Source organism: Sphaerodactylus townsendi, linkage group LG02, assembly GCF_021028975.2.
Source record: "Sphaerodactylus townsendi isolate TG3544 linkage group LG02, MPM_Stown_v2.3, whole genome shotgun sequence".
Classification (NCBI taxonomy): domain Eukaryota; kingdom Metazoa; phylum Chordata; class Lepidosauria; order Squamata; family Sphaerodactylidae; genus Sphaerodactylus; species Sphaerodactylus townsendi.
In genome coordinates, this window is record NC_059426.1 from 75,728,160 (window position 1) to 75,751,161 (window position 23,002).

Sequence of the window (23,002 nt, forward strand, 5' to 3'; positions counted from 1 at the left end):
TATACTCAAGTTCTTCCAGGTCTTTCCAGTGGTTTGCTAACTTGCCCTTGATAGTTCTCATGAGAAATGACTGACTTGAATACAGAATTCAGGAACTCTGTATTTGTTCTGATGTTCGCATCTGTGTATGTGGGGGGGAATCTGATCTAGCCTTAGTGAGGTAATGTGACTGTACCACAGCATAGCTTCTCTGTTATCTACTACCTTTGGCCAGAAGTTTCCTCTTGTTATTGTTAGCAAAGTTTTTACCTTCCATACTAGGAATGCCTGTGATATAATCTGAATCCCAAGAATGGCACTTGGACAGTATCTTCCTTGAACATCTGTAAACCCCCCCCCCCCCCAATATGTTCTTGGTCTGCACAGTATAGTATTTTAGATTAATTATTTCTCACATAATAAGTGGTTATTAATATTTATCCTTTTGCTCAACAGATACAGTCTAACCATGGCAGAAGCCCATCAAGCAGTCGCATTTCAGTTTACTGTAACTCCAGATGGAATTGATCTGCGCATGAGCCATGAAGCTCTCAGGCAGATCTATCTATCTGGGCTCTATTCCTGGAAGAAGAAGTTCATCAGATTCAAGGTAATCAGTAATTCAGGACTGAATCTGTTCCTAAGACAAAGTGTGGCCTTTTCCACATGTGTAGCTTACCACAGATTTTTCCAGTGATCAAACTTTGTGTCTTAGAAACATTTTCTGTGAAATCACCCCACACACCTCCTTTCCCCTGTTGGTTTGGGATTCCACCCCCCTTGTCTTTTCAGTTGCATTTATTCCACATGCTACTGTTGAAAACTTATTCCTGATGGTGGTGGGATGCATGATGCATAAGAACAACCTTCCTCAGTTTCCTTCTGCACAGGTGTTCTAGTGTTACTGTGCAGCTACGTTTTGAAGCAGCAATTAAAAAATGACTCAGCCTCCATTTCTACTGTTGAGAACAACCAAACCAAAATGGAAGGCAGAACAACTTCTAGAGCAGGAAGGAATATTCACCACCCCCAAGAACCACATTTTTGGGCCAAATTTGATTTGCAGTAATGCATTATAGTTACTGTAGCAGTCCCTGATTACACGCAGCAATTACTTTTAGTCACCCCAGTATCTCAGCATTCTATTGCTGGTGAAATTACTCTCAGCGTCAAAATTACTCTCTGTTTTAACATTATATATTAAGAAAACCTGGTTTATTTAGGTAATATGAACTCCTGCTCTTAAATATTTATTACCCTGAAAGGCTGAAGTTGCCTATGTTTCTGCCTACCACTTCTGCTGCTTCTCACACCCTATTCTATTCTGTCTAACTGAACCCTTGAAGCATCTTCATCAAACCACAGTTGTTATTGATGTACTGCATCGTCTTTTAGAAGCCTATCTGTTACCTTGAACACTCTTGGGCCTTTTCTGCATGTACAGTTTACTGCAGATTATCCCAGTGGTCAGACCTTTTGTCTAGAAAATGTTTTCCGTGAAATCATTCCACATATCTGCCCCCCCGCCATCATTATGGTGGGGTTCCCCTTGTCTCTTCGGTTGCATTTATTCCACATGCTGCTGCTGAAAATGTCTAATTCCTGATGGTGGTGGAATGTCATCCATGACCCAGAAGAACAACTTTCTCTCCCCCTTTTTTCTTTTGTGCAAGCACTTTATAGAGTTAAATTTTAAAGCAGTAATTCAAATTGTCACAACCTTCATTGCTACTACTGAAAATTACCAACCCAAAATAGAAACCAAAACAACTCTTGGAGCAGGCGCCATTACCCGAACAAACAGAAATACATACCCCCCCTGCCCCCACCACACAGACGGAACCACATTTTTTGGCAAATTTAGTCAGCAGTAAGGCATGATCATCATCTCAGCAGTCCCTGATTACATCCAGCAATTACTTCTAAAACTCTTTTCAATCGCCCAAGCTTCAAAATAACTAATTGCCCTAATATTACACTGCTACTTAAAAATGACAAAGAAAAATAAAAAACACTTTCAAAAATGGAGGAGGAGAGGAGAAAATGACTGAAGGGGAGATTGGGCAACTACACAGGGTATGGATTAGGGCCAGGTGTTTGCACAAAATGGAAGTAAAAAGCACCTTACTTACCATATTTTTAGCCAGATTAGAGCTGCAGTAACATCCAGCCTGTGTCTGTACCCTAACATTACAACCCTCGCACGCACAAAATCGATCCTGCTTTTTTGCATCTGTGCCTGAAGGTACCATTGCATGTTCTGTATGAAACTGAAAAAGCTGATCCAATTGACCCTGTTTGTGTGTGTCTCTGCCTGAATGTTACATCACTAGTTCAATATGACAAGGGGAAAAAATCATTTTAAAAATGGAAGAGGACGGGGAGGAGAAAGTGGGTGAAGGGGAGGTTGGGTGACTACATGGAGGTGTAGATAAGGGGCTGGTGTATGGTGAGATAGAGAACTAAAGATCATTAAACATGATAGTACGCTCAAGGAAATCTGGCTCAGAAACATAGAAAAAAAACATTATGGTAAAAGTGCTCAGGAAAACAATGGAGGAAAAATGAAGGGAAAATGTTTCCAGAACCAAACAGAAGAAGAAATGTGAGGATTTTTTAAAAATGTAGCATTGAGTGGCAAGATATGTAATAAATAACTTGTGCTGCAGAAGGCCTTTGCCAGTTACCCCTTAGATAGTGCGGCCAAGAGCTGAAAGAGATCAAGAAGTCCTCATGTCTCCTTCCTTCTGCTGAATGACGTTATCAATGTCTTTGTTGCCTCTGAGAGTGTATTTTCCTTTGCTAACGTCTGCCTTTCTATGGAAGCAGGCAGTCAAGTGGGAGGTGTGGCAAAATTGTGAATTCCTTCATGTCCTCTGCTGTTCCCCCTGCCCACTTCTTCTCTCACTGTATATTTTTAGGATGTCAGCAAAACTGTCTTAATCCACCTCTGCCATGCTTAAGAAATTTGCTCACTTGCCCAGATCTTTCAGTTTACTTATAGTATATAAATAAAGCTCGTATGAGGTGTTGTGTGGTTTCTGGGCTGTACAGCCGTGTTCTAGTAGCATTTTCTCCTGACGTTTCACCTGCATCTGTGGCTGGCATCTTCAGAGGATCATATGGAAGCTTGTATGTATTCACATAGTTACATTTACCTGTCTGTTGGGTTATTTCAAAACAAGATTTCTCTTGGAAATATGAAATGGAAGCTTCAGAAAACATGAAACAAGTAAAAATTATTTTTCTTTGTAGAATGGCATAATCACAGGAGTTTATCCAGCTAGCCCCTCCAGTTGGCTTGTTGTAGTGGTGGGAGTTATGTCAACAATGTATGCCAAAATAGATCCTTCATTGGGCTTAATAGCAAAAATTAACAGAACCCTTGACACAACGTAAGTATATCATGCCTTCTTTTTTCTCTTTAATCATATTTTTCTGGTTACATGTGAAGTATTTAAACATCTTTTTCCAATAAATAGTAACACAGGAGTCCATGTTATGGATGTTTATGTACATGAAGTGAGACACATGGCATTGGTTTGGCATTTTTTCTATTACTAGAACATTGAAAGACTCTCATCACCCACCTATAATTCTAGTCCTCCTGGCTATTTGGATCTGTTGATTTCGGCCATATTACTCATTTTAATAGTCCTCACTGCTATCATTTGGGTTATCTAAGAGACTCAGGTTCAAATTTCCACTCTGCCGTTGAAGTTCATTGGGTGACTTTGGGCCAGTTACACATTCTCATTCTAATCTACTTCACTGGGTTGTTGAGATGAGGATAAAATGAAGGCAAACAATGTATGTCACTTTGGGTCCCTTTTGAGGAGAAAGGTAGAGTACGAATGGTATAAATAAACAAACATCCATCAGGTACACATGTGGGGCCAGTTCTTACTCTCTTTCTCTGGATGAAGTGAAATGGCTACTTGCTGGGCAGTTCTGATAGGAGCTTGCCACTTCCTGTAAGAAACTCTAATATTGGACATGTGTGCTTAGAAATGTAGGGAATAGGAGTGGAATAGTGCAACTGACTGGTGTCTCCCAGAGCCCCAAAGTTTCAAGTTTCAGTCCTTTTTCTGGTCTGCTTTTGTTCCCTCTGGGGTAGAAGTATACCCGTTAGAAATGACAGGGAAAAGAATCCCAAAGTGTAATGCTCATTCACGTGAATGCTTATATTGTTCATGTGTCATCAAGTTGCAGCCAACTTATGGCAAGCTCAGCAAGGAACTTTCAAGGCAAGTGAGAAGGAGAGGTGGTTTGGCATTGCCTTCCTTTGCAGAATCTTTCTGCTTAGCTTCTGAGATCTGACAAAACTGGGCTGTACCATGCAACCTTCCTTCCCTGTTGTTATTCTACTGTTGCAATTCTCTTCCTGGAGGTGGGGAATTCTCTGCTCCAAGCCTCCTTCTCTGGCATCATTCGGCTGGCCTATAGGGAACTTACTAGAGGTCAAGGTCGAAATGATGACACCACTTCCAGAAGTGATGTTATCATGTAGTTAATGATCCCAGGGATGCTCTGGTATTCAGGCAAACTCTATGGTAAAAAATGGCTTGTACCCTATAATTTTTGTCCAAAGGGAGCTTTAGAAGTACCCAGGACTTTGATTCTGCAGGGAGTACTCGTTCAGAAACATTATAGAAGGATGTTTGGCCCAATAACTCCCAACATTTTGTGAACGGCCAAACGTATAATGACAGCCATTTTGTAGATGACTTCATTCCCCATAGCAGCCATTTTGTGGTGGTCTCCATTACCTGTCTTTAAATGTTTGAAAATACCCATAGGTTCAGCAAGGGTGGAGACTTCTGGCATTAGAGCCTTTATAAAATCTCATACGAGGTATGCATTTAATATATATATATATATTTAATTTAATATTGCTATTATTTTAGAAAATTATGCAATTCTACTTATTTTTTTAGGTAACATAACGTTCATTACTCCAAATAGAGCTCCTCTCACAACTTGCACCATAGTAGATTTTTATGGACAACTACTGATTAGAATCAACACTAAAAGGTTGCAGTGGATGGTCCTTTCCACTTTAGTATACTCCTTTCTCTTTGTCATGTAACTGCCCTGCTCTACCCTACAAAAGTAAATCATTTCAGCCAGAAGCAAATGGTGATAATAACAGATATTAGGCAGATGGGTATTCTTCAGGAAATGGAAGGCAAATATACGTTTATTCGAGTCATAAATATATGTAATTAGAGGACTGAGCAATTTGCAGAGGTCAGGAAGTTACTAGATACAAGATAGAAGTAAAAGGTTATCGAGACAGATCAGTAGGTGACCTCAGGGGTAGCCACTAGTATAAACCTTACGTGCAAGTAAAAAGACTACTGTGTTGATTACCAATGAAAATATTTCTCCCAGATTTGTCTTTCAGAGAACAGCTTTTCTTAAGTTCCTGAGAATATAAGTTAAGTTCCTGAGAATATAAGGGTGTATATTTCTACTGATCAGGTCCTATTTTAAACCAAGTTATTTTTACAAGAAGAGTTCATAAAAGAGGGTTTAAAAATCTATTTCATTTTTATCCACCAAAAGTGTAGAGCTTGATATTTTAAACAATACAGACTACTGTATAAGTTACTGGAAAAAACTACCAGTAGAATAGTCACCCCAAGATGAGTTACTACTGATAAGTTACTCTTTGTATCCAGTTGATGGTAGAATTACCTTGGGAAAAATTTTGAGTTGACTGACACACTGTGGCAAGAACATTTTGTTTGGTACAGTGGGAGTTTTTACTAAACCAAATTGCTTATTGCTTTTGCAAGAAAGCTGTAAAGAAATATGTCAGGTAAATGAAATTATTTATACCCTGTCCCACCAAAAGATAAAAAATGTGGTTCTATGTTGTTCAAAGGAAGTGAAAGCTTGATGCTTCCGCTGTAGGAAAAAAAATCAGATATTAAAATGGTCTCTGCGGATAAAGCAACTTGTATCTCTGGAATCCTGAGGATTCTCCCCCACTCATCATTTTTTTAAAATTCAGACCCCCTCAATTTTTTCAAAATGGCTACCACAGTTAAAAACACCTGAATCTCTGGAATCCCCTGGACTCAAACCTTCCAATTTCATCATTTTTTCTTGGTCCCCGTAAGATGGTTACCACCTCCTTTCAATACGAAGAAGGTTGAGGAAGTGGCTGCAGAATGATTCCACATTGTTGTTCATCCACGTTTATAGGGATAGACTTTTTAAAGTCTCCTGATTAGTACTGAGATTACAGGTTTGACCTCTTTTTTATGACAGCTCTCTTAGCTATTTAAAAAAAGAAAAAAGAGGCAGGAGGATGATTCAAAGCCCTATCCCTGGTTGGACATCTGTGATTCCACCATGTATCTTTGAGGCTACATGTCTGTCTGAGGAGAGCAGTCTGGTTCCTGATTGAAGGCTTTATTTCATTGGCTATTTATACAGATCCAGCCCAAGTAATCTCAAGTAGAGTCTGTCTTTAGCTACCTGGCTAGATGCTTGCCCTTCACTACATTGTATGTTATTTAGCTAGACTCTCTTCTAAATCAGAATTTCATACCAAACCCTGAAAGTTCCAGCTGCTTTAGAGTCTTGACCGGCTTAAGAAACTTTTCCTTCAAATGGCAAAGCCCTCATTGATTGTTCCTTAAGCTTGTTTCCAGATTATAACTGAAACAGTATCAGGATCTAAAACTATTAAACTTTAAGAAAAATGAGCACGAAAGGGCTATGAGTGTCCAACTCGAAAGAACCAGTGGCAACCTCAGAGGGGGAACTGGAGGCTTTGCTAAAGAAGGAGCAGAAAAAGTGGCAAAGGCTAGCTGCTGACTGACAGGACTTCCCCCCTCTTCAAGGGCAGTGTAAAATGATGACTGAAAGGTTGTTTCTAGGGGAGTACATTAGCAGGGTGGGGGAGGGGGCAGTTAGAAGTCTGCAGTGAAATGGAGGGATCTGTGAGACCCCCCCCCCCTTGACATTTTCTATGGGATTCAGTCTTTTACTTTGTGAGGATCCAGATCTGGGTGAATGAAAGCAAGTGTCTAAAAATTAACTTCTGAAATTAATGGGGTACAGGAAAATAAATTCAGACCAGAACAAGATCAGATACCATTAAATATTACCTCTGTCACAATCTGGAAACAAGCTAGTACAGAAGTATTACTGGTCAAGAGAAGTTTGATAAAATAAGAATATAATTTGCTGTGCATAACAGCTGTTCTATCCACCCTACATTTTTACTGATATCTCTCCCTTGTGATACTGTCTGATGAGTGAACTCATTGGAAAATCTTCACTTTCTGGACACCCTTGGTTTTCAGAACATGAGTGAGAAATGAAGGATGTTGTAGGATTTTCTGTTAAACAAACAGCAACAACAAAATAAAACTGAAGATAAGATTATTGTGTTCATTTCAATGCTGTTACATGTTGTTATTCCCATAACAGGATATATTGTTATACATAATTTGTACAACTTTCTGTGGGAACAAAGTGGTCAGTTTAGTTCGTAAGAACCAGATGGAAGGACTAAAATTTGTGGGGCCAAGGCTTTGTACTTGTGGAGATTAACTGATGTGTTTTGAAATATGTTGCCTCTTTAGCGTCCTGCTTGAGGAGGCTTCTAAATTAACCCTTCCTTTTCCTCTATAATTAGTACTCTGTTCACACAAGCAATCTCTCAGGTAAACCATCTCAACCTAACTGATTTCTTTTAGATGGTTTATTAACTCTAGATAAATAAGGTTTGCAAACATGTATATATATATATGGTTATAGACGAAAGAAGGCCATAAAATGCAAGAATTATACATTGTGACAAGATTATGTGAAATTCAAATATGGATGAGAAGAGTACAGTGAGCATTTACAATAGCATATTTTGAAACATTGAAGGTTATTCTGAGTAACCTTTTTCAACTTGCAGCTGCAGTGAAAGATAGAGAATGCTGAATGAATTATTTGGACCATCACAATGAGTAGCAATAACTTGCATGCTGGTAAAGAAACATTATAGTTTTTAGTAGCTACAGTTTAGCCCAAATTAAGCATGTTAAAGTCTTACTGTTTTTTAGAGAAAGAATTAAATAATTTTAAACTTTGACTGGATTGTGCTTTGTGGATTTCTATTTTTCTTTACTGTATGTTTAAACAGATTTCTGTTACAGAACATACTGTTACCTGAACTGGTGGAAAGTCTCCCTTTTAGAGTGGGGAATTAGCAGGAGCAGACTCTAGGCTAGCAAAAGGTCAGGCAAGCTTGGAATCTTGGTTGCCTATGTACACAGAGTCTGCTTTCTCAAGAAACTTGCAGGACAGCGAGTAAAGTTTAAAATTTTATTAAGGTATAATGGGAGTACCCAAGCACATAATAAAACAGCAGAACACACACACAGTCCTAGGAGATAAACAGTTTTGAGGGGATAGGTATGGAATAGATGAGAAATATATGGGGAAGGGCACTAAAAATTGTGGTCACCTGATCTTGGAGTGAAATGGTCCAAAGAACAGAACTGAGCAACCCACACTTAGCTCTGGAGGAACAGCTCTGTGGAACAAAGAGATGTCCAGAGATACAGAACACTGACTATTGGGAGAGTGAGCTTCTTATAGAGAAAAATGGACTCTCAGGGTTATACAGAGTGATCTTTAATCTCCCTAGACAAAGGGATTTCCTACCTTTCCTGGGGAAGACAAGAGATAGACATCGACCTTAATGGTTGTGTCGTTGATCTAATGGTTTGAGTCATCAGCCTGATGTTCCAGGCACGAGAGTGTCTCCAAGGGGGAAGTTAGCTGGTGACATTACAGCTGTGAAACAGTGACAATGCAAATAAGGTCATTAAATGTATTAGTCAGAGGAAGAAACATTAGTTAGTACAACACTGGGCAGGTAAGCACATTAGCATATCCATTGTCCCCACTTGGTTGTATGGTCCAGGGCTAGAGATGGAATCTCTCTCCAGGGCAAGGTCTTTGTGTTGACTTAATCCGGTCAGGAAGAGTGTGAGAGAAGCATTGTGCAAGCTGATTTGGAGGGAAACAAATCCAGACATAGTTCTTTCTCCTTAGGATGCACTGAGCAATGGACTTCCTATTTTGGCACTACACTGCTAGGCCCTTCCAAACAGGATTCCCTTGGTCCAACATAGGTCAGTCCGACAATACTGGGTATAGTCCTTACCATATGGGTGTGGTTCATGTGCATGGATTTATTAATTAAAATGTTTATATCTTGCCTTTTTTCATGGAGTAGCAGACAGAACAATTAACTGCCCCAAGAGTCCTACGGGATGGTAGGTGGGTTATAAATAGTTCCTACCTGAGGAGATTAGGAAGGCTTCTACATTGTGGCATTCCACAAAATCTATAAAACTTTGCTATTCAGGAGGGCAGTTCTCTAAATTCACTAGAACCATGTTTTAATTGAATAGTGGACTTGGGGGGGGGGGGCTCTTATAAAAAGAATAAGAGTTTTAACTATATCTCTGTCTTTATATAATATATAATATAATATATAATATAATATATATATATTATATAATATATAATATATAGCATATGTTATCTGTTTGCTGGATGTGCCATCCTACTGTTAATGCCTTGTTTTCATACCTATGAAATAGATTTTCTGCATTGTTATAACGTATCATGCATAAGATTCTGTGCTTTGTTTCAGATTGCTGTAATCCTAGTATATTACTTATTAGATATCTCATCCTTTTGATAGCATCGATTTACATTGTGTAAACTACCTTGATTCTCAGTGAGAAAGAGATTATGAATAACATAAACAAATAAATATGCCTCGTATGCAGAAAAATGTTGATCAGATCCCTTGTATGTTCTCATAAAGGGTGTCTGGTAACATATCTGGGAAAGCTCTGCCTGTGACCATGAAGAACAGCTGCTAGTTGGAGTGGATCTGACTGCACATGTGGCAACTTCATATGATCAAATAGTTATTGCTAACTAGAATGCATCCTCTCAATTTATTTCTTTGTTTTACATTTCCCCAGTATTTTTGGAGTGACAATGTGTGCTATTATTTTTTTTAATAGTGGTTATATGTCCAGCCAAACACAGAATATTGTCAGTGGGATTCTTTTTGGGACAGGACTTTGGGTGGCCCTTATTTTCACAATGCGCTACTCTCTAAAGATGCTGCTTTCCTACCATGGGTGGATGTTTCATGAACATGGCAAACTTTCTACAGGAACCAAGATATGGACGGTAAGGATTTGAAAAATCATCTTCTATTTGAATATGGAGTTGATATTCTTGTCTTATAATATCTACATTTGTTGGAGCATATTCAGTATTTTTCTTTTTAATTTCTTCTTCCTCTAGTAAGCATCCTTCCTTCTTCATTTTTAGTGGAAATCGCTCAGTTGTCGTAGGTGTTTCTTTCCCCCCTAACATTTCCCCATCAGTTGCTTTTTCATAGAATGGCTCTCAACTTTAATATAGCTTAGCTACACTTGACAACGATGTATGAATAGTTAAATGCTCATTATCGTTAGTCTCCCCAGTAGACAGGGCTTTTGAAAATGTCTTGAACATTATAATCAGCAGTGGAGAGGTGTCATGAATGTCAGGCCCATGAGCCAACTCTTACTTTGAGACTTTTGCACCTTTTCCTCATGCTGTAAGAGAGGACTTTCTCTACTTGCTGTTATGCTTTTGGAAAAGGAAGCAATATTTTTTACATGATCCACAGGAAGCATTTTGAATGTGTGTCGGGTTGGTGGCTTAATGAAATAAATAAATAGCTGAATAAATAGAATAGTTTAATGAATCCTATCTGTATTTTTTGCATGCAATCTTTGACTGTAAAAGGGATCAGCTGGAACATAATGTAATAGTATTTTGAATATTTTCTTGGAGCAATGTTTGTTACAAATGAAATGTCTGATAGTTTTCCTCAGATATGATTCTAAGAGCCTTCTTATTTGAATACAGGTTCTGTCTGAATGGTAAGGTCCAGAGTGTTATGTCAACATTGCTTGGAATTGGCTGGATTTTTGGCATGTCTTACAAATTCAATACTTTTTAAAAAGGCTGTTCTATTATAATGCTAAGCTTCAGCAGTGTGAACAACTATGCCTAATTTTCATTTTATATCTGAATTATACTTGTAGATATCAGTTAGAAATTTCTCTGTCACTGTGACTGGAATGGAAACTGTTAAGAAAATGTAGGTGTACTGTTGCTTTTGATCTACCAGGACACAACTTCTCAGATAATGGAGATATTTTAACCTAACTGGCTAACTAACAAGGTTGTAGCATTTGTTCTCACTAAATAGTGTGTCCCATTCTAGTAAGCATCCTTTCTCACACACTACTTTTGTTCCTGCGTGTTTCACATTTTTCTTTGTTCCCTTGATTTAAAAAAATAGAGAGCTGGTCATTGGCCGATTATACACAAAGTCTTTGCTGGATATTGGAGGCCAGTGTTCCCTGCAGCAAGATTTCTTGCACAGATCTATTTTCTGGAGCCCCACATTCACTTTCCATTCTCTTCATGGCAAATGAAACCACTTACACCCCTATTTAAATTTTGTTTTGCTGCCAGAGCAGGACAGATTTGCAAGTGGGCACAGCTTTGCCCTGGACCTCTTCCCTCTGCTCATGGCCAGCCTTCTCACTTCCTCACAGCACTTTGCACGTTTTCCCTCTCACATCCCCCCCCCCCACTTCAAGCTGTCGGCTCCTTCCTCCCTTAATGTGTTGATCAAGAGATTGATAGATCGATCTCATATCTATCTATCTATCTATCTATCTATCTATCTATCTATCTATCTATCTATCTATCTATCTATCTATCTATCTATCTATCTATCTATCTATCTATCTATCTATCTATCTATCTATCTATCTATCTATCTATATATATATATATATATATATATAGTAAGGGGAGAACCCCCCCATCTCTAACATCTGTGTTCAGTCTCACCAGCATAGCCACAGCACTGCCTTAGTTGCCAGGTGCCCTGGAGCCTTCCCCTCCGCCTCCCTCTCCATGTGACTGGCTCCTTCGTGCCTCTCTAAAGTGAACATATTGGAAGATCGAAAGATCGTTTTTTCTATTCAAACTTACAACAAAGAGGTCTTTTGCAAGGAACAGTACAAACAGGCATCCTTTGGGCTCCACCTCACATCCCCTGCTTTGCTTCTGCCCTCCCCGATGGCTGAGAGGGCTTCTAAAACTTTATTTCAGGCAAGATTCTGTTTTAAAACAAGGCTATCTCTTCTCTTGCAATGGTGGCAGAGAGTGTGCATGTGTGGAGGGGAAGGGAATGCAGAAGAGAATATCAGCTCTGTGCCTTTAAGGCTGTTGATGGGCGAATTTAAGAGAACTGGGAGAAGCAGAGACCCAGCAGAGTTCAGCAGAAAAACAGCGCTGCATGCTGTGGGCTACTTCCTCCTATGTAAACAGAGAAATTCGAGGAGAGTCCACTACAAGACCACTGCACAGGGAACAGGCTTGGCATAAGTGTTCTATGAGTATTGGGCCATTATGAATATACTGATCTTTGCTGTTACTATGAGAACCGCAGCATTCTGCACACATTTGGAACATCTGAATTACTTTAGTCAGATGTACTTTGAGGACTGGACTTTATTATACTATGTTAGAAAGTGCTCCTGCATAGTGACAGTCTACTGCAAAGGGTACCATTGTGAGGATACTGTGTAAAACAGGTTGATATAATCTTCTCCATGAGTACAGATCACTGCACTTTCAAGAATGCTGCAGCTATAAGTATTTGCATGCTTGTATTCTGTCATGCAGAAGCTGCAAGATGCAAACCCTTGCTGAGCAGATAGAAAGTTTCTCAAATTATTCTAGTTGGAAATGAAGTTTCCAGCTCCTTAAAGACAACAAATTGATGTCTGAACTGCCATGGTATAGACAAAAGCTAAAACACACATTTAGGAAATAAAGCAGTGACATTTATCTCTGCAGTCCCAAGTTCTGCAAATCTTTATTTTCTTGACCATGTAACGTGTGCTTTGCGTGTGTATGTGTGTAAAGTGTTGTCAAGTCACAGTTGACTTATGGTGACCCCGTAGGATTTTTAAGACAAGAGATGTTTGGAAGTGGTTTGCCACTGCCTGATTCTGGGTGGGCTGAGAGAGTTCTGAGATAACCCAAGGTCACCCCCGCAGGCTTCATGTGGAAGAGTGAGGAACTGAACCCAGTTCTCCAGTTTAGAGTCTACTGCTCTTAACCGCTACAGCATGCTGGCTCTCAAAAATGTGTAATACTGCTTGTTATATTTCATTTCAGACACTGGTAAAACTTTTCTCAGGTCGTAAACCAATGCTGTATAGCTTCCAGACATCTCTGCCACGTCTTCCTGTTCCAGCTGTTAAAGACACAGTAAATAGGGTATGTTATACAGTTTGAAAATCTTCCTCTTCAATTTAAATCAAAAGGTATCAGTGACTTAAATTTGCTTTTTCTGAAAAAAATGCATAAGAACAGAAATATGTGATTAATTTGGTTCTAGGCTACGTTTGGTCGGCAATCCCATACAAAGAAATCAAGGATAGCCATCTGCTAGCACACCCCTCTTTTATCTAGTGTTTATATGCTTAAAGGCACAGTGTTCAAAGTCTTCTGATTGGTATGTCTTTATCTGTCTGCATTGTGTAATCTTCAAATGGCTTAGAGTTTTAAGATTAGCTCATCAGCCAGCTTTGATCTGACAATTTCATCAGGCAAAGAACCAACACGTGATGTATTAAATGTTTTGATTAATTTATTAGATAGGAGACTAGGGGGTCTGCAGTGGGAGGGCAATGGAGATTCTCATCCCTACCAGAATTTTAAATTTGCTGTAATGTACTCTGATGCATGCATACTTTCAATAAGTCAACAAGAAATCTAGAATGACCTGTGAGTGATGTCATTCCCAATTATTTATGCAGATGTGCTTGCTTTACTCTTGACTATAGTAGCAAACAAGTGTGAGAGTATTTAATAGCTAATGCAGACTGCTGCTGTAAAATAATTGATACAAAATACTTTCTTTGAATTCATTTCCAAATAGTCTTTGCAAATTGGCATTTGGTGCCATGTCCAAACATTTGCAGTAAAAGGTTTTGTAGATTAAATGAAAATGTTGGCAGAGGCAGAGCTACAAGGGGGCTGGGGTGCGCGCATCACACCGGGCGCGCGCCTGGGGGGGGGGGAGCAAAAATGTCAGGTTTGTTTTTTGTATTTTTTAATGTTTTTCAGTTTTTGGCCTGCAAGGGGTTCAGTTTTTTAGGCTAGCAGCACCAAAATTTCAGGGAGTTTTCGGGGGACTCTCCTGATGATACCACCCAAGTTAGGTGAGGTTTGGTTAAGGGGGTCCAAAGTTATGGACTCCCAAAGGGGGTGCCCCCATTGTTTCCAATGGAAGCTAATAGGAGATGGGGCTACACCTTTGACGGTCCATAACTTTGGCCCTCCTGAACCGAACTTGACCAAACCTGGCTGGTATCATCAGGATAGTTTCCTACAGAGATAGTCTTCTGAAATTTTGATGCTGCTGGCCTAAAAACTGTACCCCCTGCAGGCCAAAAACTGGAAAAAAAACACTAAGAAATACAAAAAAAACAAATGAACATTGTGGGGAGGGGGCAGCAGAACTCAGATTTTGCACCGGGCTCAATTTCCCTAGCTACACCTCTGAATGTTGGTGACATATTTTCACATTCCTCAGACTCCTTTACATGGAATAATTTTCGTACCAGAAAAATATGTGTCCACTTTGTTGGTGTTAGCCTGAGAAAGAAGTCAGTTGGGGCATCTCCAGTGTCCTGGAGCACTGCAACCTCCAGGGCTGCATCCTGTTCCTTTCTAGTGGTCTGTTGCTTTAGTGAGAATGATTCAAGATATTGCTGAGTGATGTTAGAGGGCTTCATCCAACTCCCTTCTCACTGTCAGGAATTTGAGTATGAAGCTACCTTGTCCTATACACTGTATTTTTGTGACTGTCCAGTCATCTGTAGTACAGAGGTGGCTCACAACCCCAACAAATTGCAGCTGCCGTTCTTGTTTGTCATACCCTGTAGCACTAACCGTTGATACTTTCTTGTGAAATCCTGTTCAGAATATTATATTCATCGATTGTCTATATGTGTGAGAGGGGAGAAAACAGGCTTTTATGGGGAACCGTGTGGCAGTAACACTTTATCTGTTCTTGAAAATTCTAGTATTTGGAGTCAGTTAAGCCACTTATGAATGATGAACAGTATAAAAGAATGGAAGGTCTTGGCAAAGATTTTGCGGTTAATTTGGGACCAAAACTACAATGGTACTTGAAGCTGAAATCCTGGTGGGCTACGAACTATGTAAGTAGATGAATTAAACTCTTGTGAAAATACATTAATTTATGATCTCTTAATACTTAATATCCAGCTTGCTGGGAGTGAAGTGTAGACAACTGGGGAAAGCAATGGCAACCACCTCATAAACAAAGTCTAGTAAATGATGTGTTGTGATATCACCCAATGGGTCAGTAAAGATCTTTAGCTTTTTATACTACTTTAGTTCTCCATGTCTTCCTTCATTTAAAGAGATTACTTTTCAAAAGCAAAATATGTTTACAATTTCTAGGCCGATCGTTATACTGCCTTTCTCGATCTTAAAGAGGCCTTTGACACAATTACAAGAGAGCTTCTGTTGCAGAAACTTGAGGCCTTGGTTATTGATCCCAGACTTTTAGTGCTTATAAAAGCCTTGCACACTAACACCACATGCCAAGTGAAATGTCTGCCCTTTGGCCTATTGACTCCTAAAATCTTAGTAACCAAAGGAGTCAAACAAGGATGTGTTTTGTCCCCTTTTCAGTTTGATTCTTAAATCTAAGAATTTAAGAACCCACTTAAATCTAAGATTTTGGTCTTCTCAAGCATTAAAACAATATTTTAAAATCCTATAATTGCCTAAGTGATGGAATGATGCGATGAGAAACCATCCACCATTCTGCTCTTCCATTGGTGGGCAACATTCCATTCCCTACCTGTTTCCCCCCAGCCCAGGAGCAAGCCTGACTCTGCCTTGCTTCCCAACGCCCTCCCAGTCCCCCCTACAACCCCCAGCAGCCCATCCTGGCCTTCAGAAAAGTGGTGTCTGCTGCTCTGCCGGCCTGGCAAAATCTTCCCAGCTCTCCTCCAACAGGACATTCCGGCCGGTGGAGCAGCGGCAGTTTGGCGTCTGCTGTTCCACCAGCCTTCCTGTCTTCCCCACATACTTAACTCCAGAACTTAACATACTTAACTCCAGAACTAGGGCCAATAACAGTTATTGGGGATATGCCAAAAGTCTTCATCTGCTGGAAGACAGCAGGAGAAGGAGACAGGTGACTTTTCCTGGGAGGGAGTTCCAAAGTTTTGCTGCTACAACAGAGAAGGCCCTTTCCTGCATTTTAAAATTTCTCAAAAGAGGCCCCTTTGGGAGATGACAACATGATGCACTATCTGTCTTCCAACCTGTTTCTCTTCTCCATCTTTCAGTTATTAAGTAGCAAATAAATATCCCCACAGCTTGCTACGTAATTCTCCACATTCATAATGAAAAGGACCAGTGACCGCTCATTTGACTTGATTAGCTGATTAGCATTTAGTATTTTTCATTTTGAAAAGCCAACAGTGAAGCCCTAAGCAAATTTACACCCTTCTAACTAGACTGACTTCAATGGACTTAGTAGGGCGTAACTGTTTGGGATAACACTATAGATGTCTGATACATTTGAGATGATGTTGTTATCCTAATTATTAGAGGCTGTTATTTAACTGGTGACATTTGTTGATTTGAAACATAAATCCTATTTATTCTTGTTGTAGGTTAGTGATTGGTGGGAAGAATACATTTACCTTAGAGGACGAGGCCCAATTATGGTTAACAGTAACTACTTTGCAATGGTGAGTAAATTGAATCCATTTTAGGGTGGTTATCATACTTCCCATGATAGAGAAAGATTGCAAGGATCCATACTTGTCCAAAGGGCAACGGGGGAAGATGATTTTTATTAGGACCAACCAAAATGTCACAAAACAATGTTACTATATGGATTCCCGCCCCCATCCCCTTCTTTTTTTTTGCTCTCATCCTCACAAGAGATCCATGTCTTAAATTTTGTACCGGAGAGACTTTTGATTAACTTCTGCCTTTCATGTTAACAAAGCAAATAGTGCATTTTTCTTTTCTGTTGAAACATGAAAACCTATTTTACACCTGCCACCATCTACTAATTCAGTTTAGACTGCACAGATCTACTTTTCCATTCTAAAAATACATCTGCAAATATTAACTTTGCTCCCACGTCATGAAACAGTGTATTTCCTCTTCTCTTCCTTTGCTTGTTTGTTTTTTTGTACTGAACATCTAGTCTGATGTGGTCTTGAAGGCTTGTTTCATATTTTGGTTGGGTTCTAATAAAGAGAAGTACACGATTTTTGTTCTTGGTGTACTTGCCATGGAGACACTTCCTGTTTCAGTCTACCACTTCTCATGGGCATACAGTTATGCCTGCATAAGACCCTACATTATACTACATGCCCCTTGTCAATTTCCCCAATTTGGATCTGTAGAGAATCACATATCATTTTTCAAACATGTGATGAAGCCCTGTTTAAAACGAATAATGTTTTTTTTTAAGGTTAATTTAGTGAAAGCCATATTGGACCATAATCTAGCCGCAACAGATATTAAGAACATATAAGTACATGACTTCAGTTACAGACTATGAAGTAAAAGAACAGAATCATGAATATAGGTTGTATGTCAGGAGCTGTGTAAAATGAAAACAGGCACATGTGGCATTTGTAGCAGTAGGGTCCTGTGCATTTATGATAGATCTTAATCGTGGACACAGTATGAATCTACTAATGGTAAATTCCTTTCTGTTATCTTCATTCTCTAGGATTTCCTATATTTTACTCCCACCTCCGTCCAGGCAGCTAGAGCTGGAAATGCTATCCATGCCATTTTGCTTTATAGAAGAAAACTTGACAGGCAACAAATCCAGCCAGTATGTACATTGTCCTCACATGGTTATATATTCAGGGTTTTTTTTAATTTATCGTACTTGCTACCTGATGGAGAAGTAACCAAGGGCCTGGAGTAAGGTTCCATTCTGTCCAGTGTAAATGCCATTGACTGTCCAATGGCCATTTTTGGCTGGCAAATGAGTGCTTCCACTTGCAGAGGTCCCACAATGCAGTTTGTGCCCAGAGCTATTCCTGGACATTTTCCAAACCCAAGGGGCAATGTTTGGCTGATGCAGAAGGCTATATTTTATACATGGATCTTCACTCATTGTTGGTTGGATACAACTCTGTGTGCAAGGTCTTATTTTCTAATCTTAGTTAAAATTGCTTCCCATAGTGAAAAATATGAAAATAACTGGAGATCAACAGATGCAAACAAACATTGGCTTCAAGGGCAAATGAGTGGAGCACCTGTTCTGGCCACCTTGGTTAGATTGCTGCTATTGTCTGCCTTTAACTCAAGGTGACTTCCTATCCTATCCACCTGATACTAGGGTAGTTCCGTCACTGTTATTATTGAATGCTTTGGTTGCTTTGGAGGGACTCTTGTGTGCTACTTTTGTGCTTCTCCAAGCGGACCTTGATAAATTAGGTGAGTGGGCTAAGAAATGGCAAATGCAGTTCAATGTAGCAAAATGTAAAGTGATACACATAGTGGCAAAAAATCCAAACTTCACATACACGCTACAGGGGTCAGTGCTATCAGTCACAGACCAGGAAAGGGATTTGGGCATCTTAGTTGATAGTTCCATGGGAATCTCAACTCAGTGCATGGCAGCTGTGAAAAAGGCAAACTCTATAATTAGGAAAGGAATTGATAATAAAACTGCAAAGATTGTTATGCCCTTATATAAAGCAATGGTGCAACCGCACTTGGAGTACTGTGTTCAGTTCTGGTCGCCACATCTCAAAAAGGATATTGAAGAGACAGAAAAAGTGCAGAGAAGGGCAACGAGGATGATTGAGGGATTGGAGCACCTTCCTTATGAAGAGAGGCTGCAGCATTTGGGACTCTTTAGTTTGGAGAGGAGTCTATAAAATTATGCATGGGGTAGAAAATGTTGACAGAGAGAAATTTTTCTCTCTTTCTCACAATACTAGAACCAGGGGGCATACATTGAAAATGCTGGGGGGAAGAATAAGGACTAATAAAAGGAAACACTTCTTCATGCAACGTGTGATTGGTGTTTGGAATATGCTGCCACAGGAGGTAGTGATGGCCACTAACCTTGATAGCTTCAAAAAGGGCTTGGACAGATTTATGGAGAAGTCGATCTATGGCTACCAATCTTGATCCTCTTTGATCTGAGATTGCAAATGCCTTAGCAGACTAGGTGTTCAGAAGCAACAGCCGCAGAAGGCCATTGCTTTCACATCCTGCATGTGAGCTCCCAAAGGCACCTGGTGGGCCACTGCGAGTAGCAGAGTGCTGGACTAGATGGACTCTGGTTTGATCCAGCTGGCTTGTTCTTATGTTCTTATGATTCCCTTCCAATTGGAGGTGGGCAAATGTGACATTCTTGCTTGTGTATCTGTGGATTAAAGACAAATCAGCAGAGCTCTCACTTAACTGCACTACAACAAAGAAAATATGGTTTCTGTAAGTGTTGTAGTACCACAAGAATAAATGAATGACCTCAGTTTCCATTAGCTACTTGATCTTTGAATAACATTTTATTGAAATATTTTTCATGTGATGTTAGACAAAAACCAGCTTTTCTACACCCAGTTACCCACCTGTGCAGAGGTGCTTGGTGGGCAGGAAGCCCATTGAGATGAGATTTCTTGTCCCAAAACTCTTCCTCTTGCCCTGAGTATGCTTCTCACTTTCTCTGGGAAAAGCAAGAGCACTTCTGGCAGGACTTTTTGCACCAGAGCAGAGCAGGGCCGGGGAATACTGGCTGTGGATAATAGGCCCAAATAAACTGTTTGCTTAAAATGCTGTACCTCCTGAATAACAGAATTTGATTTTGTCGTTTGCTATGTCACTGTGGCTCAGGTAAGTAAAGGGAGCCCAGTTTACATCATCTTTTATCTGGCCTGATAAGTTAAATGACAGGGGATGACAAGTATTTAATTAGTTTTCCCTTTTGTTCAGACCTGTCCCATAATTCAAAAGGAACAATGTGGTAGTATTACTTCATGTCTCAAATAAGCCTAGACAACCTAATGGATTTGATCCTGCACAAAATTACCTTTGTCAGAAGAATTTCAGTCAGCCAAATATGACTTTCTCACCTTGCCATCCTTCCTCAACCCAAATATCCTGTAAAATGCTGTTCCTGAGAGATGCAAGACCCACAACATGAGGAAAAAACAGGAGGGGGCAATTGAAGGTCTGCAGTGTGTGTTATTGGGTGGAGGGTTAGGATGGATTGAACATCATGAATCTTAAAATTTCTTTCACCATAATAAATTCAAGCTTTTATAGCAACCTGGGCAGGGCTAAATCAGCTGCAGTTTAGAAAAATCCTTGCTGAATTTTTCCCTGTATTCAGAATATTTAGATTTAGACTTATGTCCGTGTAAGTATTTCACTGACTTTGCATGGTACAATGCTTAAAGGCACACACATGCAGTCTTTCTCTTTGATGCTGTGAAATCTTCTAAGTGACCATTTTCATGTTAGTCTCTGTGGTGGTTCAGTGTGCTTATTCCTGAAAGAGCACTTGTTCAGCTGTTAATTCAGAGTTCTCTCTGTTGAAATTATTTAAGTTTCTTGTTCAACAATGCTCTTGCCAAACCTTCAGACTGCTTTTTAAAGTTTGTGAGTTTGGTAGGGGTAACTTCTGAACAGGAAAGTCACAGACCTGTGATATGCATATGGCTTTTGAACAATGTCTGAAATTGGACCAATTGTAAAAACTGATGGATTTTAAATAATTGATTTTATATTTGTGTTCTTTCAAATGTGTTTTTATGAGTTGGTTGTCTGTTTATAGATCTGATCCTTTCCCTTTTTTTGAATTTCAGTACTTGATCTCTGCATTTATTTGGCACTTTAGTGGTCATATATGGGATGTGAAATCTATTTTTCTACAATATTATAATTTAAAGGATATTGGAAAAAGACCTGAGTATGAAAACAATTGTGTTTAAAGTGTCAAGGCATAAATGGTAGTCCTTATCTAGATCACATAAACTTAATGTACATGTTGACGTTTAAAACAAATTTGACATTTTAAACACAGCCAAGTAACTGTCATAGATTCTGCTGTTGATAGATATCTAAAAGAGCTGTAGGGGAATATTTTTTTGGCAGCTGGTATTCTGAAAGTTGCTTCATGCAAGACAAAAAAATCTCCCAGAGGGACACATGTATGTTTTGTGAACATGCAACAGAATACATAAATGCATTATTCAGAGATAATAAAGTACTTGTGAGGTTCGTGACATTTCCTTCTCATGGAACTGATTCCTGCATAGGAAATTTCAGTTTGTGTGAAGTGATCCTAAACATCTCCAGATCTTCTATCTTTCTAACAAGCATGTGTGGTTTTTTTTTCTCTTCACGTGCTAATTGTATCTATTAAAAAAATAACAATGGGAACACTCATTGACGGCATAGATTCTTCTGATGGGATCCACTGTTCCACTCTGCTCAGCACAATGGGAGAGGATGTTTAATGCCTCCCGTATTCCAGGAGAAGAAACAGGTAAGGAGCAGCTGAAGTCCAAGAATCTTAGGGAATCCAAAGAGTATGAAATCCTTGACAGCGTTCTCTTGCATATATTAGGCAGCTAACAAATATTTGCAGTATATAACTTGAGGAAAATTGAACAAACTGTGCTTTTGAAGTAGGTGGTAGCCACTGAGAAAAACCCAAACCATGTTAAAATATGTTGCTTAATAACCAAACACTTTAACTTGTTTGAAACACTGCTCATTCTTCTCTTTTTTTAAAAAGGTGTTCCTGGGAAATGATTTGCTATCATTTTTTGATTTTTGTGTGTGTGATCATTCCTATTTATGTTTACCTTCCTTCAGATCCTGTTGGTTTCCGTTGCCTTCTTAACCTTCACGGGAGATCGTATGTTCCATATAGCATAATTGTTTTGAAAATTTAGAGTGTGGGGTTTTTTTGACTTTCCTTTTTTCCTTTCAGCTTATGATTTACAATACTGTCCCAATGTGCTCTTCTCAGTATGAACGTATGTTCAACACTAGCCGTATACCGGGCACTGAGACAGGTACAGTGTTAGTCCTGTCAATGTATTTGGCCCCTGTTTGCATTTTAATTTTCCTCTGTGTGTCACAAACGTTTGACTTCAGCCTATAATATTTGCATAGTGGTGAGGCTGTGTGATTTTTAAAAAAATTGAGAACTCATTTTAATTTTACCATTGTGTGCCACAAGATTCATTTCTTAAATATTACGAACCTTTTCAGAATTAAGGCAATTCAGTAGTAAGTTGATTGATGCAAAATATAGTTAATGGTCAAAGCTGGCTTCAGGCATCCGAGCTAATTGACTTCAGCATTTCTAATATGTTTTAGGCTGCCAAGGAAGCATTGAAGGCAGAGCGCCGCATAAAAAATAAAAAAATAACCCAGTACAAAAGAAAAATGAATGCAACTAAATTAGAAACCATTTCTCAAAATCAGTAAAATACAATTTTTTAAAAAAGCATAGTACCAAAAAATATCCCTAGGAAACATATCACGATACAATCAAATCAGGATACCTGCAGCCTCTACTGAGGCTCTCAAAGAGACAGATTTTGACTGGTCATCAAAACAGCAAGGGAAAATAGCCTTATCACCTTCTGGTAGGAATGTGTCCTAGAGCATGACGTCAACAGGAAGAAGGCCTTCTGATTTCATGCCCTTACGTGTTTTTGATAGCAGGGACATTGAGCAAGACCACCAATACAGATGTAAGATGAGAAATGTATAAAAGGATGTTGGTGGATATTTTCCACATGGTTTTTTTCTTTTTTTAAAAATTCATATGATGGGGGGATGTGTG

General features: G+C 39.3%; 1 protein-coding gene across 5 annotated transcripts in view; it reads left to right on the plus strand.

Moving 5' to 3' along the window:
- CPT1A (carnitine palmitoyltransferase 1A) overlaps positions 1 to 23,002 on the plus strand; it is a 58,459-nt gene that overhangs the window by 12,183 nt on the left and 23,274 nt on the right. For 4 of the 5 annotated variants that reach the window (XM_048484033.1, XM_048484034.1, XM_048484035.1 and 1 more), the window contains 8 exons: positions 436 to 589; positions 3,235 to 3,374; positions 10,041 to 10,212; positions 13,279 to 13,380; positions 15,195 to 15,332; positions 16,827 to 16,904; positions 17,906 to 18,013; positions 21,601 to 21,688. In XM_048484033.1, coding sequence (XP_048339990.1) covers positions 449 to 589; positions 3,235 to 3,374; positions 10,041 to 10,212; positions 13,279 to 13,380; positions 15,195 to 15,332; positions 16,827 to 16,904; positions 17,906 to 18,013; positions 21,601 to 21,688 — 967 coding nt within the window. In that variant the 5' untranslated portion in view covers positions 436 to 448. Of the gene's footprint in view, positions 1 to 435; positions 590 to 3,234; positions 3,375 to 10,040; positions 10,213 to 13,278; positions 13,381 to 15,194; positions 15,333 to 16,826; positions 16,905 to 17,905; positions 18,014 to 21,600; positions 21,689 to 22,138; positions 22,224 to 23,002 lie in introns of all 5 variants that reach the window. The other variant, XM_048484036.1, reaches the window with a different exon arrangement.